The 23,948-nt window shown below is 57.6% G+C and overlaps 1 protein-coding gene across 1 annotated transcript; it reads right to left on the bottom strand.

Annotated features, from left to right (window-relative positions):
- Positions 1–164: 164 nt before the first annotated feature.
- IUM83_18229 (Necrosis inducing-like protein NPP1 type) lies at positions 165–23,819 on the bottom strand (the record flags this gene model as incomplete). The annotated part of the gene is made up of 4 exons (XM_067943215.1): positions 165–658; positions 23,415–23,512; positions 23,574–23,681; positions 23,761–23,819. The coding sequence occupies 4 exons, from the start codon at positions 23,817–23,819 to the stop codon at positions 165–167; spliced, it is 759 nt and encodes a 252-aa protein (XP_067785908.1).
- Between the last annotated feature and the right edge of the window lie 129 nt (positions 23,820–23,948).

The following is a 23,948-nucleotide window of genomic DNA, read 5'->3' as shown; positions in this document are numbered from 1 at the left end:
CATGACCTCTTTTCGGCTGTGCTTTTTGTTGCCGCCTGACTCGCAGTACCGTGGATGAGCTGTTACTGCTCTAGTGCCAGAATGTTTGAATGCCCGATTCTGTCATTTGACGAAAAATTTGGAAATGTTTCCGGAATAGCCAGCGTTTGTCATTTCCCCGTCACTCATCGGTGCCTCGATGGTACGAGTGTCAAGGTCCCGAACGTGATCCAGCCGACTAACCACGCATTGATCCACGCGATGACGTGCTCCCAGTCGTGGCGGTGGCCTAAACCCGTGGACGGCGAGTCCTTTGGGAAGTACCACGAGTACATTATGGCCCACATGCCGCGATACCACGTAGATCGCCCGTAGACTTGCGATCCCCATCCAGACCCCTTGCAGTTGGAGCTAGGGGCACCCGTTGGTTTCAAACCATCGCTGGTCTCGCCCCACCAACTCACGGCAGGGTACGGGTGACATCCGTTCGTAATGTGAAGCTGCGGTTTAAACTTGACGGCGGCCTTTTCGGAGATGGTGACGGGCTCGGGCTGCTTGTACGACTGTACTTGGTCATGGCCCATCCACTTGGCCACCGTCAGGGCGTCGGAGCAGGTGTCAGCGCTGGGGTTGGCAAATACGTGGGTTCTAGTGTCGGAGGTTCCGTCGCTCTTGGGTCCTGCCTTATGATCCACAAGTTATGGACCGCACCGTTACGTTTCGCTTTGCCATTGGTTCGTTCGTATGGAGCGCGTCCGCAATGTCCAAGTATTTTACAGGTGGCGCGGGAGTGTCGCCTACCAGCCGACGCCGCTTGACTTTGAGAGCTTACTTGGACTTGGGATTGAGAAGTATCTTGATTCTGGTTAACGCTTCCAGCTTGGACTACGCCAAGTGCGGCTATCACGGCGAGCAGCACGGTGTACAGCTTCATCGCGGGCTTGAAGCTGTGGCTTGTACCCACCGGGGAGAATTGAAGAGTGGGTTGTCTTGCCGACAGGACTGCGACGCCATCGTATACTTTAAACCAAAGAGACAGCGCGCACTTATCATGGTCGTTATCTTAGAGCCATGCGACGCGTTGTGTTACGCACTACTAGTACATTTTGAAGATGCGAATCCCTGTCCTATCACTTGTTTTATGACGTTATGAGGTAGCCGGGCTCGAGTGGGCAGATGGAATGATGGCACAAGAGGATATCACGCGAAGTCAGAGATGTAATTATTGCTGCTATAGTTTATCTGTCAGACGATGGCAAGTATAACACGTCGTCCGTCGGCGAGCTATGAGTCTTGCTGGTCTTTCTTAGACGCTCTTGGCATTTGTTGCTTGCGCGACTTTTCCTAGGCGCAGCACTGGTGTCGAACATCTCACGTGTCAATATTCTACCGGCTACGGTTGGTGTCCGTGAGCTCCAGCACCGAGCGGGTCAAGCCGTCAGGAAGCGCACAGCTCCTAGACCAGGTGCCAAGAGATATTCCGGTTTGGTGACCGGCCACACCGCGCGCTTTGTAGCTTGAACACGTGCTCGGGCGACAGGAAGAGCATCGGCGTGTGCGGGCGGCTCGAAGTACGTGGTTCTCTTCTTCGCCTGGATGTCGTACATGACTGAGTCGAACACCCAATCTGGCAGCAGTCGAGACTGCAGGAACTTGAGCGGCCCAGCGACAGCAGCACATCCGGCCGGGTCTCACGCTGGCACCGGCATGTAGATGCTCACGTCGGGGCATTGGCGGAGCTCTTCCACGAGTCTTGAGCCGCCGACGGTGTCGGGCGCAGCGTACGACACCGGCAGCACCGTGTTGTTCTCTGCACGACAGGCGGCCTGCAGGTAGGCAGGTTGTCGGACGACACGACGGTCTCCAGCTCGCCGAATGCCGAGAGGAACAACAGTCACAGACACGACAGACCATACGTGTAGATTCATGTGGGGTTGGCCTACCTTAGAGAGAGTATTTCGTCGGGAACAAGGTGAGCCAAGGCGCACAGCGGCACCACTTCACTTTATGCATATGTTGCTTTGCTCTAAAAACCGAAGACTAGGTAAGCAACGGCACAGACATGAGACGTTGGATTGGTCAAATAAGCATTGAAGCATTGGTGTTACCATCGAAGTTGTTACGATCTCAAAACACGGTACGTGCGTCTAACTACTAAAGGCCAAGCCCTTCCTAACTTGGCCTGAAAATTACCGTCGTTCATGGGAGTGTTGGCGCTTCCAAAGTTCACTGAGTTTAGTGCCCTGCGAGCATTTTCAGTAAGTTGGTCCCACATAATGAGGTCCTGGAAATCGCCCGCCTCCGTAGTGGAATCGAGGGCGTGATCCATGGGCCAATGGCTTTGGTACGCCACCTTGGTGGTCGTGCCATCGACTGTGCCAGCATTGGGAGGGGCATACTTATGGTATCCGCTGTGCGCCGACGGCGTCACCGCCAAAATCTTTGGGTTCTCAACGTCAGGGTTATTAATCCACACGACAACGTGCTCCCAGTCATGACGATGACCAATGCCCGAGGACGGTTCGTCCTTGGGGAATTACCAGCAGTACATGATGGCCCAGACGTCCTGGTACCAGCCGGAGCGGCCGTAAACTTGCGAACCCCATCCAGATCCCTTACAACCGGCACTAGGGGTGCCCTTGGTCTTGAGACCACCGCCGGTCTGGCCGGCTTCGTCCACCGCAGGGTATGCGTGGCACCCGTTGGTGATATGGAGTTGCGGCTTGAACTTGACAGCAGCCTTTTCCGAGATCGTGACTGGCTCAGGTTGTGGGAACGGCTTCACCTGGTCGTGGTCAATGGTGATAGTCGTCCTCGGACCCGGATCCGGAGTCGGAGCAGGAGTGGGTGCAGGGGTCGGCGCTAGCGTCGGTGCAGGCGTCGGAGCTTCCGTCGCTCGCGGGTCCGGTCTCATCGACGGAAGTGTTGCATTCGCCGGAGTGGCCATAGGAGACCTGGTGTGGCGAAGTATCTCCGAAATGTTCAGGTACTTGATAGTGGGTGCCGGAGTGGTAATAGTGTCCTGCTCTTGCGATGCACTTTGGGTTTGAATAACTTGATGGATTTGGGCTTGCGTTGCAGGGGCAAGGGCCACAGCGGCGCACAGGAAAGCGTAGACCTTCATCGTTTTAAGCAACCAGGGTGTTCCTCCGATTCGAGCCCAATTGCAGAATGGCACGGATGAGAAACTGTGGTAAATTGACCTTCCGACAGCAACGAAATTTGATCGCACAAAGATGACCGATTCAGATCGTACATGTTTTCTTGTGCACGCAAAGTTGTGCGAAGAGCTGTTTTCCTTGAAGAGCCCATGCGTGACACATCATGTGTCACACATTGTGTCGACGATGGCTGTGCTCACACTCTCGATAGAGAACTGCAGAGTGCCATCCTCCTCTACATATTACGACATTTGCATAAGCTGGTTGAGGTGAGGTGATAATAGGCTTTGCAGCATTCGCCGCTTTCAGTGTCAAGATCATTTTTCTCCTTCAACGTAACACAGCGAAAAGATGTGAAAATCACCATCATGAAGATAGGATGGATATGGGAAGTGTAGTAGGGAGCCCTGTCACTGGGCTGCCGGACGTGTGCAGGAGCGGCTGGACGGAACGTGTGTCGAGATCGACTTGACGCGGTGACCGGGGTGGTGCACAGCGTGGAGTCGGGGACGAAGTTGTACGACAGCGAACGGTCGGTGGTCGGGGCGAGCCAGCTGACTACGGGCACTAGCGACGGGAGCAGGTCGCAGTTGAAGATCGGCAGCCGCAGAAGATCGCCGAGAGGAGCGACGCGTGAGCAGTGAGGAGCGGTAAGTATCGGAGAACGGAGGGGCGACGTGTGAGCCCACGACGTGAGGCCAGGAGGCCACGAGCACGGAGATGAGAGCGAAGAGGGAGAGGTCCAAGTAGGAGTAGGAAGGCGCCGTGTGGTAGCTTAGGGTAGCTAGGCGACGGGGGAGTAGGCTAAGTGGGGGCAGCGAGCGGCGGCGGTCTGGCCGTTCGACCCTCAGTTGCGATTTATTACTGGCTAGTGGTGAGTCAAGACTAAAGGAATACACGAAGTTGCGCCGAAGCACAGGTTCCCGCGTGTGGTTCTGCGACTCGAGGGTAGTCGGCCAACGCCTGGAGTAACAACGAAGGTAGGCGAAAGTGGCGGACAGTGCACATGAGGGCGACGTACCAAGTAGGGTGGCCGGGGCCGTGGAGAGAGACCACGGGGGCACGAGGTGCACTCCAGAACGCACCTTGGCCGTGAGAGGACGACGCCTCCGAGCACCATCAGCCGTGACGGGGCGTCACCTCGCCCGATTTGCATATCCGGTGGGAGCCGCCTGTGGCTTGCCGGGGCCCAGGTGTCTATGTAGCTCCCTCCCCGCCGTCCCTATTCCCGAGGCCCGCCGTGTCGGTGAAGGGTCGGCCGTCAGCCGTCTGGTCGTCGTAAGCCTCGCACTTGTTGGCAGTCGGCGTTGAACCGTTGACCTAGGTGTGGACGTGGCAACTCGTGTATACTCATGCACCGGGGTCGTGTAATGAGAAGAGAGTTGGGCTTCGGGTTAAGCCCAGTAACCTACATGGTGGTCATGACAGGCGCTTTCCGGGCTAGGTCGTGACTGAGGACCTTAGCGGGCTTAGCGTCAGCGGGCAACGGACTCTGGAAACCAGTGAGAAAAGATAAGAGTGAGAACGAGAAAGCTAACCGAGGGGTTTATTTGTGCTTATAGAGGAACTAACGAACGGACATGACCACGCAACGTGATCAACGAGCTGAGCAACGAGCTGCGTCGCAAGAACGAGCGGAAACAGCGGCTCGCGAGACGGCAAAGCAACGGCGGCCGCAGCTGACGGCATCAGCGACGCTGGAAACGGAAGACGGAGGAACGGTACTGGTAGAGACTGAGATGATCCGACCGACAACGGGCGACACGCCAACGAACGCCGGGTTGAGAGGCTCGAACCCAGGCGGCGGCAGCGCGACGGTCGGCGGGGCGCCGGCTGGAGCTGGAATACCGGGAAGCAGCGCTGGCGCAATGCGGCGTGCGGCGACAGACCCGAGCACGACGACTACCTCGAGTACGGCGGCGACCTCGAGGACGGCGGTAACGTCGAGCGCGGCAGGGACCGCGAGTACTGCGGCTACCACGGGCATGGCGACGAGCCCGAGCGCAGCAACCAACACGACGATGAGCAACTTGACGGCGGGTGGCGGTGGCGACCAGGGAGGTGAAGACCCTGGGAGCGCATCACTGGCCACGGGCATGCCACCAACGACGAGGTACTGGGGATCCTAGGCGGACGACCAGACCCCACCACGCCAGGTGATCGTGCGCGAGAAAGCCAGAGCACTGAAGCTCACCAAGTTCAAAGGGCTGGACGACGGCATGCCGGTCACGATGTGGCTGAAGACGGTCCGCGCTGAGGTCCGTCGGCAGGCTTCGACGATGGGCGTAGAGTGGAGCGACGGGCAGCTCTATCACGAAGTGGCGTCACACCTTGACGGAGAGGCGAAGCGGTGGTTTGCCACCGTCATGGAGTCCGCGCCACCCAGCGAGGAGAACATCAACACCTTGGCGGGCATGCTGAGGGCTAAGTACCTGACCCAACGCACGACCCCGGAGGTGGTTGACCTCTTGAACGCAAGACGACAGATGCGGGGCGAGCGCCTCGTGGAGTACGCGCAGTCCTTGAGAGAGATTGGGGAGCGTGGCGACGTCGGCGAGAGCTGGCTTGTGAACGCGTTCCTCAAGGGAATGAACAGCGTCGAAGGCGCGACGCACGTGCAAGAACACCGGCCACAGACACTTGACGAGGCTGTGCGGCTGGCGGTCCCACACGTGGGCGAGTACGGAGAAAGGTACGGCGTCAGACTTGAGGCCGCGATGACGCGCTGGGACGACCGGGAGACCCAGCGAGGGCGCGGGCCCTTGGCGACGACCGGAGCGATGAGCAGCCAGGAGTAATCGGGACTTCGGGGCAACTTGACGAATGTAGCAACTGGGTACGGCCCCATGTGGGGGGCGACACAGAACCCACCCCGGTGCGATACCGAAGGCAGACCGGTATCGACGGGAGGAGCCAGTTCAACTGAATGGTGGAAGGCAATTCCACCAGGATTTTCACTGGTACCTACTGGTAGGCAAGCTACTCTGGGTGAAGGTTGGAATTTTCAAACGGCTGGCGGTGACCAGTCTGGGGCACGCGGAAAACGGCAAAGCGGCGACCAGCATGGAAGACGGCCAGCGAAGGCCTTGAAGGTGGAAGCTAACTACGGCGACTCGGCAGGAGCGAGAAGCGCGACCAATCCCACGCTAGGGACGCGTGAGGGTCGGCTACGCAACCTGGACCGATACCAGGAGCGCGTCCAAGCACAGCGGGCGCCAGGAGGAAGCACGCCGGCTGTTCACAGGCCAGGCGTCGACTGTTTCTACTGTGGACGGAGCGGACACTACGCGCGAGAATGCGACCTGAAGCGGTCTGACCTGGCCGCTAGGGACGCAGACGCAAGGCAAGACGGCGGAAAAGACAACGGACCGACGACGGGTAACTGCCCGCGAGCGTAAGGTCCCCGGCCTTACTGCTCGCAGGACCTGATCCGGGAAGACTACGAGGACGAGGGGCTCCGCACACGCGAGGAAGGGTTCGCAATGCTGGCGTCCGAGGGCGGCAACGTGGGGCAGCCCACAGAGTTAGAGAAGAGCACGGCCGGGCACTGGCGCGGGCGACAAGTGGCAGTGAGCGCCGCGTCGTGGTCTACGCTGGGGATGGCGAGACGCCCCACGAGCGTACGCCACGCAGCAACGCAGCAACGGAGGCCCTGGTGAGCGCTACCGCGACGCGAGGCAAGTCCACGGTCCCAACCACGACACAAGCGAGGTGCCGACGACTGGGGATGGCGGAGCGCGAGAAAGGGCGACCCCGAGTGCGACGGCAGCAACGGTGTTGGCGGTGACAACGCCAACGACGGTGAAAGCGGCTGAGGCGACCGCCGGGCAGGTGACGAGAGCGACCGAAGAAAAGATGGCGACGGTGGCAAGGAAGGCAGAGGCGCGGAGGGAAGAATCTTGCGCTCGGGCAACGACGACGAAGACGGCGCGAAGGTCATCATTGGACGCCGCGGTCTCGGCAGCGGTGGTGTCGACTGGGGATGGCGCAGACCAGCTGGAGGGTGTCCCGAGCAAGCAGGAACTTGACGCAGCAGTGACTGCACAGCTGCAGGCGGTGTACAAGCTGTACGAAGACGAGAGGGCCTCCGCGACTCCTGGAGAAGGCGGCAACACGCAGCAGACGCGGGCAGTAGCGTCCGCAATGCGTGAGGAAGGTGACGACGGAGACGCGCTACCTGCTCGAGTGGTGCTGGAACGAGAGCTACGGGCCCGTGACCAGCCCAAGGCGAAGGTGCTACTCGTGCAGGCGCGCGACCAACAGCGAAGACTGGCAGCAGAGTCCGAAGCGTCCGGATGGGTGCCCAGGCACTCAAATCGAGCGGTACACGTGCGGGCTCGACGAGAGCGTCGTGCCGAACGACAACGCTGTGCGGCCAGCGCCGATGCAGCTAAGGAAGACGCCGACGCGGAAGCCAAGACGGTGCTGGACGAGAAGATGCCGCTCACCGTCGGCGACGGCAAGTCGTTGGCGGAGGCGACGTCTCTGCAGCGTTCCAGAACCCGACGGAGATACGAGAAACTCGTGCGCAAAGCACGTGCCAAGGCGAAACGCCACCTGCTGGCGCTGATCGAGGAGGCAGAGCACCTCGAGGGTGCGTACTACGCGCTCGACGCGCTTCACCGGCGCGGAAGCAGCCAAGACGCGGGAACAATGGACTACGATGCGACAATGGCGGCGGGGTTCGAGCAGCCCCGCGTAACGAAGGTGTTGACGGCATCAAAGCTTTGCGGGCAACGGAAGCGCTACGCGTACACCAGCGGCAACGTGTATGCACACGCGAATGTCATGAAGATGGACGGCGAGCCGCGGCCAATGCGGGTTGGGCGACTGCGTGCCGTACGAGCCCCAGTTGTTGACTCATTGCCGACGGCGAGCGTGGCAGTGAGGGGTGAGCATAGAGAGATCAAACTGGACACGGGGGCCCAGTTCAGCGTGGCGGGTGAGGATTGGCGGTCACTTGGCGAGCGCCTGCCGACGCTGCCACCCGTGGTCTACGTCGAGGGCTTCACTGGAGCGGTGTCGAAGGTGCTGGGCGTATGGCGCTTTCGGTTCCGTACTCAGTACGACCAGAGCATGGTCGTCGATGCACTGGTGGTGAAGGGTGCGACCTCGGAGTTCCTCGTCGGAGAAGATTGGATGCTACAGCAAGGCGTCAAGATCGACTTTGTCTCCTGTGAGATGAAGTGGTATGCGGACGACGTGCGGAAGGTGGTGCCATTCTGGTGCATGATCGGCCAGCGTCAGGCGCGGTCGGCGAAGGTACGAGTAGTGCGACGCGCACGAGTGCGCACGGCGACCTGCCAGAACATCGAGTTGGCGGTGGCAGACCCCGACGGCACTGAGGGCTTGATCACGCCGAAGGCTCATGGAGAATCGCACATACTGCTGGGACCGACGCTGACGACGGCTCGCGGTGGTCGAATCGTCGTACCAGTGATGAACTTGTACGGGAGAAGCGTCAAGCTGCCGTCGAGGGAGAAGTTGGGGACGTGGACTCCCAGCAGCGACGAGATCACGGTACTTGCCGACGAAGGAGAGCTGGACCGTGCGCGAGTACGTCAGTGGCTGGCCGGACTGCAGGACGACACCAGACCCTTGAGCAACGAGGAGGACCTAAACATGGGAGACATGAGTAAGGAGGATCGTGAGCTGTTATTGCAATTACTGCGCACCTACCCCAAGCTACTGGAGCCGAGGGAAGGCTGTCCTCCAGCAACGACGCTCGGCGTGGAGCACGAGATCCTCACCGGTGCCGAAGCGCCGATCAAAGTTCGTGCTAGGCGGCACGCACATGAAGAACAGCAGGTCATCGACGACAACGTGGACGAGATGCTGCGCGGCGGTGTGATCGAGGAGGGCCACGGGGCGTGGGGCTTCCCAGTGGTCCTGGTGAAGAAGAAGGACGGGTCCGTGCGCTTCTGCATAGACTGCCGTCAGCTGAACGAGATCACGAAGAAGGACGTCTATCCTTTGCCGAGGATAGACGACACTCTGGACCACCTGCACGGTGCCAGGAGGTTTGCTACGCTGGACTTTCACTCAGGGTACTGGCAGGTACCCGTCGCGAAGAAGGATCGCGACAAGACCGGGTTCGTGACCCGACGGGGACTCTTTCGATTCGTGCGAATGCCCTTCGGGCTCGCAAACGCACCTGGAACGTTTCAGAGTATGATGGACGCCGTCCTCCGAGGTCTCACATGGCAGACATGTCTTGTGTACCTGGACGACGTCATCATCTTCACCAAGGGCGACGTGGCCCAGCACGTGGTCGAGCTGGCCGCGGTGCTCGAGCGGTTAGCACGGGCGGGACTGTCACTGAAAGCAACGAAGTGTACTTTTGCGGCCGAGAGGTTGGAGTACCTCGGCCATGAACTCGACGCCAATGGCGTGAGGCCAGTGGAGAGCAACGTCAGCAGTATGACGAACTTCCCCACGCCTCAAGACACAAACGCAGTGAGACGATTCGTGGCCATTGCTGGCTACTACAGACGCTATGTACCGGAGTTTGCCAGCAGGGCGGCTCCTATGACGAAACTACTACGCAAAGGAGTAGTATGGAGGTGGTGCGAGTCGCAGCAGACCGCCTTTGACGACCTGAAGGAGGAGTTGAGCAAGCGGCCGATCTTGGCCTACCCCGACTTCTCGAGATCTTTCAGACTCGTCACCGACGCATCGGCTGTATGGCTCGGAGCGACTCTGACGCAGGACCAAGGCAAGGGGGAGCAGCCCATAGCATACGCTTCGAAGGTGAACTCGGAGACGGTGGCCAGATATGGCATCTCTGAGCTGGAATGCGCGGCCGTAATCTGGGCTGTGAAGCTGTTCAGGCCGTATTTGTACGGGCGGAGGTTCCATTTGGTCACGAACCACTCTGCGCTGAAGTGGTTGATGACATCGACGACGTTGAGCCCGAAGCTACATAGGTGGGCACTGCAACTTCAAGAATACGACTTCGGGATAGAATACAGGCCGGGCAACGACAACGTAGTCGCTGACGCACTGTCGCGAGCGCCAACCGGTGTCGTGGCTGCTGTGAGAGCGACCAACGAGGCAAAAGAGCAAGGACGTGGCAGAGGAAATCGTCACGGAGCGAGGCAGCCACCTGGTGGCGAGAGTCTACGAGTAGCAGTGGAGCAGCAAGTCGCTGGTGACGGACAGCAGAACGGCAACAGCCGCCGCGGCAGTGAGAGCATTACAGTTGGGAGTGACGGCCAGCTGACGGACGCAGTGCTGCGTGAAGAGCAAGGCCGCGACAGGACAGTGCAGAAGCTGAAGAAGAAGGGCAAGTACGGCGCGAGGCGGATTGTGGAAGTTGACGGCGTGGTGTGCATCAAGGACGCCGACGGCAGCAACCGAGCAGTGCTGCCCACGGCTCTCTGGGCTACTGTGCTGCGTGAGAACCATAACTCGGTGTACACATGTCATCTGCGTACGCCGCAGACACTCGCGAGAATCGCGACTAGCTACTGGTGGCCCGACATGAGGGTTCACGTACGACGTTGGGTGCAGTCTTGTCGTGACTGCGGCTCGCGCAAAGCGAATGCGAAGGAAGTGATACCCCCGCTGTGGAGCCAAGGTGTGGGTGAACCAGGAGATCGGTGGGCACTGGACATAGCGGGTCCGTTGCCCGTTACGCCTCAGGGCAATCGGTATGTCACTGCGGCCGTCGACTGCGCGACGCGGTACGCCGTCGTGGCAGCGACGCCCGCGCACACGGCGAAGGACGCGGCCAGGTTCATGGTCGAGAAGTTGGTCTTCGTGTATGGACCGATGCGGGAGATAGCGATGGACGGCGCGCCAGAGCTGAACGGACAAATCGTGGAGGCGCTGGTGAATGAGTTACAGGCCAAGCAACTCACGCCAGTGCCGTATCGACCAGAGCTGCTGGGCTTAGTCGAAAGATTTCACCGCACGTGGAAGGACATGGTGTCCATATACGTGTCGGCGGCGCAGGACGACAGGGACCAATGGCTGCCATGCGTGGCATACGCATACAACGGGGCGAGGCACACGAGCACGGGCTTCAGCCCAAACGAGCTAATGATGGGGCGCAAGCTACGCGCGCCAAACGAACTACTGCGGACGAAGCCAAACCGGGCGGCGAGGGCCCGTGCCTTCGCCGAACAGTACAAGGCGCTGGTTGACCAGCTGACACGAGCTTCGGAGGTAGCGCGAGCGGCGCTCGCAAAGGACCAGTTGCTCAGAGAGAAGTATTACAACAAGAGGGTGCGCGAGACCACGCGATTCGGCGTGGGAGACTTCGTCTGGGTGCTGAGGCCACCACGAGGCAAGGGCATCACTAAGCTAGCCCACCAGTGGGTGGTGCCTGCTAAGATCGTTCAGGACGCTGGCTACGACAACTGGGAAGTGGTCCGTGAGGACAATGGTGAACGGCTGATCGTGCACTGCAGCTTTCTCGTGTCGAGCCACTGCCCAAGAGGTTCGCTCGGGTCAGTCGCGGAACGCATACTTCAGGAATTGCAGTCAGAGGAGAACAGCGAGTCGGAAGAGGCAGAGGCGGACGCCAACACCAACGAGGGAGGCGACAGTGATCTCCGGCAAGAAATCCAGCCGACGGACGGCAGGGCGGAGAACGGAGAGCGGAACCACCGGTCCGGTGGATTAGAACCGATGGCGACCCGCCGACAAGAAGGCGTGGGACCGGCAGCAGCGGAGAAGGTAGCAACGGCGGAGATGACGGTGGTGGTGAGACCGCCAGGAATAGCAATAAGAGGGGGCAGTCAGCAATCACCTCCGTCAGGGAGAACGCAAGGAGCAGCAAGTGAGGCACCGGCATCACTCTCGAAGAAGCGGCGGCGACAGAAGACGAGCAATGACAAAGAGCAGTCGGCGCTGCAGCGACAACTACGTGAAGCAGTTGACGCTGCGCGAGAAGCGCGCGCATCGCGCAGGCAATTTATGCGTGACGAGCAGGAAGCCGCAGCCGCGGCGGAGACTAATACAAACCGTGATCGTCGGATTCACGGTGGTCGCAATGCTGAAAACGGAGACGGAGATAGGAACGAGCCTGTGCGAGAGGCACCTAGACCTCAACGCGGCGGCGGGACTGACGATGGAACAGCAGCTGTCACTGGTGATGGTCGAGGCGGACATCAAGGAGCTGCAGTGGAAATGCTGCAAGGCCGAGGACCGCCGCGACGGCCCGCTCCGATGCCGGAGCTACTGCAGGTACCAACAGCAGGGTTCACCATCGAGAGCGCGCGTGTAACGGGGTTACACGCACAAGTGGCTGCAAGCCACTTGTGAATTTAACAGATAGGTTATCTGTTAAAAGTTTTAGATACTTCCTCACCTTGGCGTAAGACACACCAATGGATACATTGAAGTGGGCCACCACAATGAGTGGTCCACACATACCCAAAGATCCTATTGGTAGAAAGCAGCATTTTTCTACCAATCAGAGACATGCATATTAGCGGGGCTCTGACAGCCAGCCGCTGCCAACCCCTTTCATAGATGATAAACAGTTTTTAGCAGATTTTAGAGGAAGATCAATTTACAAACAATACAGTTCTCATTCTACCTTAAACTAGCTACTTGGTGTTTTATTTGATTCATATTATACTTGTGGATTCAAGTATAATCAATTCAAATTATTAATAAACTCCTACGCTTCCTCATACACGCAGCGCGACGTGTAAGCTACAGTAGTGAACCAAAGTAGGCCCACTACACCTGGTAGCAGTTTGTAGTCTGTCCAACGACCGACTGCTTGACGTTCGTACGCGGTGTACGAACGCGGAGCCGAGAACCCCATGAGCACGGAGGTGCCCATGGAGAGCTCCAATACGCCTGCAACGCATGTTGCACGCGCAGACTGCCCCCACCTGTCGGATCCAGAGTGGGAAGCCCTCCAACGACTGTCAACAGTCATTGGGGAGGCGGCGATAGCTACGATGCTGCGTACGCTATCGCCGACAGAGCATCATGGTGTTGCTCTGGGGTTCATCATGAAGGAGCAGCGTGATGCTGCTTCCTCAGTGACGGCGTCGTCAGGGGACGACACCGCGTGCTCAATCATTGAAATCGAGGGTAAGCAATTACGTGGGAAGAGAGGGCGAGCCTCTCCTCCGATGGCTTGTCGAGCTCGACACAGCCATAGCGGCTCGACGCATCGTCGACCCGCTGTCGAAGGTCGCGTTCGCCATGTCCTGCCTTGGCGGACGCGCAAGGAGTTGGGCGTACGGACGCCGACTCTCCAATCCTACGTGCTTCATCACGTACGATGTGTTCAAAGAGGAGCTCAAACAAGCGTTTGAGCCCCCGCAAAACGAGTTCCGGTCGAGGGCGGAGTTCCTCGACCTTCAGCAGGGTAAGCATGACGTTCATGCTTACGCCCAGCGCGCACGATACTTGGTCTCAAATATCGTAACTAATCCAATTGACGAGGCAACCAAGGTCGTCACGTTCATGAAAGGACTTAGAGATGGGCCCGTGAAGACCTATCTCTTCCGAGAGTACCCGAGTACTCTCGAGGCTGCAATCACCCTTGCCATGTAAGAAGAGTTTAGCCTGCGACAGGCTAAACTCCATGTAAACGTACCGAGGCCGCAACCGCGCCCGGTAGCGAGGCCGGGAGGTCCGGAGCCAACGGACCTCTCGAACGCAACAACTGCTGGTTACCAGCAGCAGGGAGGTAACGTGCGATGCTTCCGTTGCGGAAGGATCGGTCACTTTGCACGGGAGTGCACAGCTCCCATGCCCCCTGGAGGTGGCCGTCGTGGCGATGCTAGGCATCGCCGCGGACCAACAAAAAACGCGAACATCCAGTAGGCGCGGGGCGCCCTACTGGTAATGCAGTCGCGCGTGCCGACATCGGGCACGCGACACTGAGGACTGCAGCCCCCAGTGAGACCAACTCTCACTGCAAGAAACAAGATGACAGGCCAAACCTAGTCATCTTGAAGGTTTACTCGAAGAGAGCGAGTGACTCTCTTCGAGCTTTGGTAGATTCAGGCGCGTCGAACAACTTTGTTCGACTACGAAGCCTGTCGAGACTTGACTTCGAGGAGGTAAATGTACCTCGAAGTCTTCTGGAGGTACGACTGGCAACAGGTGCCATCATGAAGACTGATAAGCGCGTCGTGAACGTGCGCTTCTCGTACAAACAACGGGTGTTTGTCGAACACTTTATCGTCCTGGACCTGGACGATAACTTCGACGTGGTAATGGGCATGCCGTGGCTTGCACGGCATGATCCGGTGATAGACTGGAAGAAGCGCACGCTCGTGCGCTTCGGCCGCGACAGCGGAACAGAAAGCGATGGCCCTGTTACCGCAGCGCACGCACCAGCAGGTGTGCGCGGTTCACCAGTCGAGACAGCGCTTAATGCTGCTGTCCCGGAGTACCCAGGAATCACGCGAGGGCGCACACAAGTGAAACCAACGTCAGCAATGCTGTCGACGTCGGAAGAAAAAGATGTACTGGTTCCGGGAACCAACACCCACGTTCAAGCGTGTAAGGGACAGTCCCTGACCCGAAGAGGTCATGTCGACAACGACGCGTCGGCTCCGGGAGCCGACGCACCCTCGGTCATGAGGGGCTCCGCCAATGAATGGCGTCGAGGTAACGAAGGCGTGTCAACTCCGGGAGTTGACGCTGCAAACAGTCCGGACGGTTGCAAACGTACCGCACTGACGCAATTTGCATGCTGTCGTGCAGCCGGGCTGCACGACGAAGCGCCATGCGGTCAAGCCGGGCTTGATACCGCGCGCCCGCGGACAGGGTCCGCCGGCGAACAACTGTCCACGGCCGGGCCTGGACCAGAAGAACAACTGTGCGGAGTCCGGCTCCGCACAACAACAAGACGGCGCAAGCGGAGAACGCTGCGCAAGTCTCGGTCCGGGACCAAGACGCAACAAGAACAGTCTGCTGGGCAGACTGAGGCGGTGACGCCGGACGTCGAGACGCTAAGCGTCTTGACGCGCACCGATACTGGATTCCAGTATCGCGAGATGGAACTCGCTAGTCCTCCGACGACGGCGTCGGAGTTGACTTCGCTTCCAGCCATGAGCTGGAAGCGCTTCACGCGCGACTTGCATGATGGACGCATCGAGCAAGTCTGCGTTCTTTCGGACGGCGAAAGAACGGAGAGCGAAAGCGAAGAGCTGAAGCAGCTCTTCATGGGAAGTACCACTGAGAGTGAAGACACTCTCAGTGCGAAGACGAAGCGAGAGCGCTTCGAGGAACAAGGTTGGGACTCGTTAAAGTCGAGTCCCTATTACGAACTATTGAGAGAGTACAAAGACGTACTCCCGGAAGAGATTCCTGCGGAGCTTCCGCAGGATAAGGGCATTCAGCACGAGATTGATCTCGTGCCGGGCACGAAGTACTGTGTCACGCGGCAGTGGCCACTGCCGCGAGAGCAAGTAAAAGCAATCGACGACTTCTTTGAAAGTCGTCGCAAAGCAGGACAAGTGCGGGAATCAAAGTCCCCGCACAGTGCTCCGACGTTCTGTGTCAAGAAGCCACAGGGCGGATGGCGCATCGTTCATGCCTACAACAAGCTGAACGATGCGACGGTACCGGCGCAGACGCCGATACCGCGAAAAGATGTTATCATCGATTCGATGGCCGGGAGCAACGTTTACAGTGCTCTCGACTTGCGAGATGGATTTTATCAAATCCTAATGCGTGAGAGCGATATCCCTCTCACGGCAGTGAGCACGCCAAGCGGCATGCTCTGGGAATGGCTAGTGATGCCACAGGGGCTTAAGAACGCCCCTGCGACCTTCAACAGGTGCGTGATGCACTTGTTGCGCTCGGTGCGCGACTTCGCACCGAGCTACTTCGATGATGTGTTCATCCACAGCCGGGCTGTGGACGGGAAGACCGACGTAGAGATGCACAGGGTGCATCTCCGGAAGCTACTTGAGCTTATGCGAAAGCATAAGCTCTACGCGAACCTGAAGAAGTGTATCTTCGGGGCGAGCGAGATACCCGTCCTCGGGTGTCTTGTAGGAACGAATGGTGTTCGCCCTGACCCGGAAAAGGTCAGAGTGATAAATGAATGGCCAACGCCTTCAAGTGTCAAGGAACTGAGGCAGTTCCTTGGCTTGGCCACGTACTTGTGCAAGTACGTGGAGGATTATGCGGGCAAGATCCGCCCGCTGTCACAGCTTCTTAAGAAAGAAGCTGTGTGGAATTGGACACCCGATTGCCAAAAGGCATTCGATGCAGTCAAGCGGGGCTTGACTGAGGCGCCGATCTTGGCAGTGGCTGACCAAGATCGCCCATTTCACGTAGTGTGTGACGCATCCGATTTCGCGATCGGATGCGCGTTGATGCAGCACGATCACGAGGGCCGTGATCGTGTCGTCTACTACCAATCGCGTCAGCTGAAGCCAGCTGAGCGCAACTATCCGGTGCATGACAAGGAACTCCTTGCCATGAAGTACGCAGTCGCAAAGTTCGGAGTGTATTTGCTTGGAAGTAGACCATTCGTGGTCTACACCGACCATGCTTCACTGCGCACCGCAGTGAAGTCACCTCACATTTCACAAAGAATGGCGAGATGGCTCTCATTCTTTGCGGAGTATAACTTCTGGGTCGAATACAAACCCGGAAGATTGAATGTAGTGGCCGACGCGTTATCACGTCGGCCGGACTACGCGGAAGCTGCTGACGTCAATGCCATTGACGCCATGCGATCGAGCAAACCCACATCGTCTCTGTTGGACGATGTGAAGGCCGCGTATGCGCACGACGCGGACGCGAAGCTCTTGCTGGCCTATGGCACAGCGCCTTCTGACAAGTCCCGTCAGAAGCTGCCCAAGCACCTTCGAGCGCGTGCACACCGCTTTCGTGTGCACGACGGACTACTGTTTTACAATGCAGTCGACGACAACGCGGATCGCGTTGTCGTGCCGAACGATCATGACCTGCGACTCATGATCATGTACGAATATCATGATGCCCCGACTGCGGGACATCTCGGACGTGAGAAGACATATGTCCTTCTCACGCGCGACTTCTACTGGCACCACCAGTATAAGTGCGTGCGCAAGTACATCCGTGCTTGCGAGGTATGCCAACGCGTAGAGCCTGCGCCATTCGCGCAGGCTCCGTTGCAATCACTACAGACTCCGTCGGAGTGTTGGAAGTCCATGTCTTTGGACTTCATCTTTGGTCTTCCCCCGGACAGCGGAGGGAATACCGGTGTTGTGGTCTTCGTCGACCGCTTCAGCAAGATGGTACATCTTGCTGCGGTGCCGGCAGAAGTGACCGCGAAGCAGACGGCCCGTCTGTTCGTCGACATGGTGTTCAAACACCATGGTATGCCGAACGACATCGTGTCGGACAGAGACCCGCGCTTCACAGCGCGTCTGTGGCAAGAAGTGTTTACACTTCTTGGGAGCCAGCTTTCCATGTCGACTGCGGATCATCCGCAGACGGACGGTCAAACCGAGCGCGTGAATCGCGTGCTCGTCGATATGTTGAAGAGCTACGCTCACTCGTTCCAATACTGGAGCGAGTGCTTATCGATGGCAGAGTTTGCCATCAACAACTCAGTGCATGCCTCGACCGGGCATACACCGTTCTACGTGAATGCCATGCGGCATCCACGTCTACCGAGTTTACTCGGAGTGATGGCTCCCCCTTTAAGTGGGGGAGGACCTACGAGTGCAATACAGCAGCCGCAGAAAACCGCTTACACCTGCACAGTGTCAGCTGCAACAATGGACAAACCACATGAGTCTGCGCAGGGCGCAGACTCCTCCACCAACAAGGACAACGACCACGGGTCTGCGCAGGGCGCAGACACCGCAATGAACCACGCAGAGGCCGGGCCTCTAGCGGAGAGCGAGCTGAATGACTTCAGCTCGGATGCAATCAGCTTCATCACCAAAAGACAAGCCGTGATTCGGTTTGTCCAAGACACAATAGCAGCTTCTGTTGACCAACAGAAGCTAAACGCAGACAATGTGGGCAGAGGCAACACAAATGAATTCAACGTTAGTTCATTGGTTTTGTTAGCTACTCAAAACCTGCCTAAACATGCAGTTTCGGATTTCGGAGCAAGCAAGCTTGCTCCGCGCTTCATCGGGCCGTTCACTGTGTTGGCACGGCACGGCAACGCTTACACGCTAGCCATACCGTCTAGCATGCGCCTCCATCCGACCTTTTACGTCGGGCGGCTGAAGCCATACCTGCAGCACGAGCCATCTAGCTCGGCTGCCCGAAGCCTCGGCAGGAGCCGAGGCAGAAGCGGAAGCCTTGGCCTCGACGACGAGCAGCCTTTCCTCCAGCGCGCGGACGCACTGGAGCAACCCCTTCATCCGGTTCCCCAGCTCGACCTGGATATTCGAGGCGGTCTGTGAGACCGCCGCGACTTGGGCCTTCTGGTTCGCCAGCTCCTGCTTCAGGGCGGCGAACTCAGCGCCCTGCAGACGCTCCACGGCGGTCACCCGGTCGTGGGGAGGTGCGTATTGATCAGCCCGGGGCTGATCATACCCGGGGCGTGTTCCCACCCCCGCCGCCGCCGATCCGTGACGCCCGCGGCTCAACCCGCTGGATTGTTGAGCGGATTGTTGACCATAGTATCCCGAAAACGAACCCTCAAGGGGCTCGTTTTCGTATTCGTTGGAGAGGATGTCCTCCCCATCGAGATTCATGGGAGCCGCGGAACGTCTTGCTGGAGGACGTTCCGGAAAGGGTGAGGGCGTACGAAGAGCAGTACGCGCTGGTGCAGCAGAAGTAATACGAGCGCTGCGACCATCGCTAGCGCCCGAACCCTCACGTGCTAAGAACTTAGCACGGAGCTCTTTGAGACTCTCGGGCACACGGAACGACGTGTACCCGTTCAGGTCGCGGTCGCTCAAGCGGACCGCGCCTGGGAAGCACTTCGTGCACTGAAAGCCCTCGGGCACAGCGCACGGCACATTTGCCTCCTCAGCAGCAACATGAAGTTGCTCCAGCTTTCCACGCTTCGAGTACGTCTCGAAGCGATCACGCGCTTGCTTAATCCGATCACGGTAAGCACTCGGCCTCTTGTTGAAGTTCTCAACAAAGGCGTTCCAGCTTTGACAAAGTGCCTGCCATTCGGGCACTTTGCTGCGAGAAGAGGTCTTCTTGCTTTGAAACCATCGGAGCTCATGAAAGAGTCCGATGTAGTAATCGCGCCTTTGATGCGTTTCCGCATCAAAGTGCAGCTCGGCAGCCACAGCGTCATCTTTGATGGCGCTGCATAGGTATAACGGCACCTCATTCGGAGGTACCGAGTTCCCATACCGGTCCGCGATCTCGGACGCGGACGGCATCCATGGATCGCGCGCTGCAGGCGCAGCGCGCGGAGAGCCTTGAGCTTTGAAATCACGCGCTGCAGCAGCAGCGCGCGGAGTACTGAGAGCCCCAGCGGAAGCGAGTGGGGTATCGCTCTCAGTACGCGAACACTTTGAACTCGAAGCGTCCGATTCGTCCCCTTCACGCGGACGAACGTTCTTGGCGTGAGGGTCGAGCGATTCGCTCGACACTGAGTCTTTGCGCTTTGAGGGCGAGTCTTCCTCGCCCTCCATATCTTCATCGTCGTCGTCGAAGTCGACGACGTCGCCGTACTTCGCCTTCTGGCGTTCGAAGTAGTCGTCGTGGAGAGATGACTCCCCACCGACTTTGAAGACTTCTTCTGAGGCGCGCTCATCGTTGAATGAGCGCGGATTTCTTCTCCAAACGCGGAGAATTGACGAATGGTCAATTCCGAAGATTGACGTGCGGAGACCCCGCGCGTCTAACCTTAAGGGGGGGATGGTGTAACGGGGTCACACGCACAAGTGGCTGCAAACCACTTGTGAATTTAACAGATAGGTTATCTGTTAAAAGTTTTAGATACTTCCTCACCTTGGTGTAAGACACACCAATGGATACATTGAAGTGGGCCACCACAATGAGTGGTCCACACATACCCAAAGATCCTATTGGTAGAAAGCAGCATCTTTCTACCAATCAGAGACATGCATATTAGCGGGGCTCTGACAGCCAGCCGCTGCCAACCCCTTTCATAGATGATAAACAGTTTTTAGCAGATTTTAGAGGAAGATCAATTTACAAACAATACAGTTCTCATTCTACCTAATCTAAGTCACTTGGAATCCTATCTTACTTAACTTATATTTGTGTATTCAAATATAATTAACCTAAGTAATTACTAAGTACTTACGCTTCCTCATACACGTTGCGCAACGTGTAAGCTAAAGTAGTGAGTCAAGTTAGACCCACTACAGCGCGGCGACGAGTGCGAAATCGGGCAGGCAGATACGTACTTGAGCACGAAGTGCAGTACGGCGCACGACGTGGAGGGCCGATGGGCCGGCGCTGGCTGTCGGCCGAGGAGTTCGAGGCGCTCGACGACGCCCACAAGATCGAGGACGATCTTGATGCCGGGGATGGCGTGTAGTAGGGAGCCCTGCCACTGGGCTGCCGGACGTGTGCAGGAGCGGCTGGACGGAACGTGTGTCGAGATCGACTTGACGCGGTGACCGGGGTGGTGCACAGCGTGGAGTCGGGGACGAAGTTGTACGACAGCGAACGGTCGGTGGTCGGGGCGAGCCAGCTGACTACGGGCACTAGCGACGGGAGCAGGTCGCAGTTGAAGATCGGCAGCCGCAGAAGATCGCCGAGAGGAGCGACGCGTGAGCAGTGAGGAGCGGTAAGTATCGGAGAACGGAGGGGCGACGTGTGAGCCCACGACGTGAGGCCAGGAGGCCACGAGCACGGAGATGAGAGCGAAGAGGGAGAGGTCCAAGTAGGAGTAGGAAGGCGCCGTGTGGTAGCTTAGGGTAGCTAGGCGACGGGGAGTAGGCTAAGTGGGGGCAGCGAGCGGCGGCGGTCTGGCCGTTCGACCCTCAGTTGCGATTTATTACTGGCTAGTGGTGAGTCAAGACTAAAGGAATACACGAAGTTGCGCCGAAGCACAGGTTCCCGCGTGTGGTTCTGCGACTCGAGGGTAGTCGGCCAACGCCTGGAGTAACAACGAAGGTAGGCGAAAGTGGCGGACAGTGCACATGAGGGCGACGTACCAAGTAGGGTGGCCGGGGCCGTGGAGAGAGACCACGGGGGCACGAGGTGCACTCCAGAACGCACCTTGGCCGTGAGAGGACGACGCCTCCGAGCACCATCAGCCGTGACGGGGCGTCACCTCGCCCGATTTGCATATCCGGTGGGAGCCGCCTGTGGCTTGCCGGGGCCCAGGTGTCTATGTAGCTCCCTCCCCGCCGTCCCTATTCCCGAGGCCCGCCGTGTCGGTGAAGGGTCGGCCGTCAGCCGTCTGGTCGTCGTAAGCCTCGCACTTGTTGGCAGTCGGCGTTGAACCGTTGACCTAGGTGTGGACGTGGCAACTCGTGTATACTCATGCACCGGGGTCGTGTAATGAGAAGAGAGTTGGGCTTCGGGTTAAGCCCAGTAACCTACAGAAGCATAGCTTACTCCGGCAAGGTCTGACACCCTCTCGTTTTGCTGTGCGCCCAGCACAAAATGCACGCTCAATCGTTGGGCGTCACGTTCTTCAAATGTCGGAAACGCATCCAGTTGGAGTTTGACTGTTTGCCGTCGGTGCGCAGTCATGCTTGAAATGTTGCCCAGCACTACTCAATCCTACTGCTCAATCTGTTGAGTACTTGGACGCACATCCCTTCAAAAAGTTACTATTCGAGCAGCAGGGCAGGCAGACGCGTGCATCTCAATCGGGATTGAAGGGCTGGACATGGTGTGAACCACGATACTCTCAATAGGTAGGCGCACGCAGTATTACATGTATTCCTCCTGGATCAACGGTGGAAAAATTCTAATCGTGGTTTATCTTTGCCTACTCGTGAAACTGCTGCCAATTTTTGGTTGGCGTCACATTCCCCAGGTTTGCTTCTAAGCAAAGTTATCCTGGTTCGGATGGCACCGACCAAACTAATTCCCCATCGCTGGGATATGCACGCACTACAGGCGCTATCGAAGAAGGATCCGAGTGAGTTGGCACGCGTCTTCACCGAGATTAAAGGCCTTGCCGCCACAGCAGTCGATACTCAAGTCCGAGTGTTCGGGTACGGAGCTCCCCTGCAGTTTAACACATTCGGTACGCCTGTGCGTTTATCGGCTTGATAGGATGCGAGACTAACTCGATCGGTTGCCAGGCTTCTTCGATAAGACTAGCTCTGTTTCTTCGGCCATATTCGAACGTGTCGTCGAAGGAGACACTATGCTGCTACTGGCGCTACGTCACCATAATCCGCTATGTGCCATCACACTCCTAAAGCTAGGTGCCTCATTCCACATATCGAATTCGATCGCAGAGTACCCGCTGCGAGTTATCTTCGACGCGATGGCGTTCTTTCGGCTACACCCAGCAGGAAGTAAGGAAGAACATGCCCGTTGTCCCAGCAATCCAGACGACAAGCTTCTAGAACTGCGCACCGAGTATGAGGCATTATTTTCGATCTTGACTGAGGAGCTTTCAGTTTTCTACAAAAGCAAGAGAGAGACAGCCGAACGAGAGCTGCGTGGCCTTTACCAGCAATGCGCACCGGACCGCGTATCCAAAATTCCGTCTCAACTTGAGGCGTATGCTTACCGTGAGAACATTCTGCTTGAGGATGTTAAGAAAAAATATCTATCTTGACACTCGCTCCATTCGTTTGCATGGGTTTACTAGCCTTGTAGTTAGTTGCCTCTTCTAAGGGAGAAGCGGCGATACTGTCTTTTCCAGTAGTGCAGTCACCGTCAGTGCACCGCCTTCAAGTTGCCGTAGTAGTTCTTCCATCTCGGTGATGCTATACGAGGTCTCAACTAACGGTACATCGGTGTCGCTTGCTGACCCAACTCCCATCGTCTTTATCGTTTGTATGCCAGTCTCCTCTTCGAACCACGAGGAAATGAGATACATCGCGCGCCCCTTGCGAAGAACTGTGCGCAAACGCCGCCCATCTAAGTTCAGTAGTGCTGCCGTCTTACATCGAACGGCCCAGTCGATCTCAAGAGGGTCCGTGTCCGCTTCAGCGCCAAACATTTGTCCATCACTGTTAAAGTCGTCTTGGTAACCATCCTCGAGCTGATCACAGTTGTGCCTCTGTCCTTCACTATCGCTCACAATCGTAGATGGGCATGTCCGCGGTCTTAAGAGCTCCCGTGGTGAATTCGAGCTACCATTTGCGCGTCCCCCGCTGTCGTTTGGACCTCGCATCGGCAAGATCCACGATATCAACAGCTGCGAGCTAGATGCGGTGTTAGGTGGAGTCGGAGCAACCTGGAAGCGTAATTGCTGGACCACACCGACAAGAAGTTTTTGAAGCTCATCATCGATCAGCAACGACGAAAGACTTGGAACATTTCCTGCCTTGGGCACCTGAGACACCGTCTCGAGCTTAATCCTGCCAACCAAAGCAAGATCAGTGGACCCGCTTCGATCCTTATGAATTGGGATTCGCTTACATGATCTCCAGGTCATCCACGATTTGAGCCACCTGCACCAGCTTTTCGTGATCTACCAAAAATTCACCGAGAATGTTGTCTTTCCAACATCCACGAATCAACAGCCCACTAGAAAACGCAATGAAAAGAGTTGTGAATGTTATCCGCAAACCGGCCAGCACAGAGTGTCATTCGAATATTTGCGTACCGGTCTCCAAGTTCAGCAATGGAAGAGCGGGTAAGCTCGATCTGCAGTTCGTCTACCATGACCTCAACACCTTGTCGAGTAGTTGCCTCCAAGAGTAAACAAGGTGGCAGTTCCCGGAATTGCGGACCATCTTCTTCATCTTCTAAATCAATTTCATCTTCATCTCGTGCAGATGCGTTCGAGCGGCG

Source organism: Phytophthora cinnamomi (assembly GCF_018691715.1).
Source record: "Phytophthora cinnamomi strain GKB4 chromosome Unknown Contig73, whole genome shotgun sequence".
NCBI lineage: Eukaryota > Oomycota > Peronosporomycetes > Peronosporales > Peronosporaceae > Phytophthora > Phytophthora cinnamomi.
Note: the sequence above shows the minus strand (reverse complement) of the source record. Positions and strands in the feature narration are given on the sequence as shown.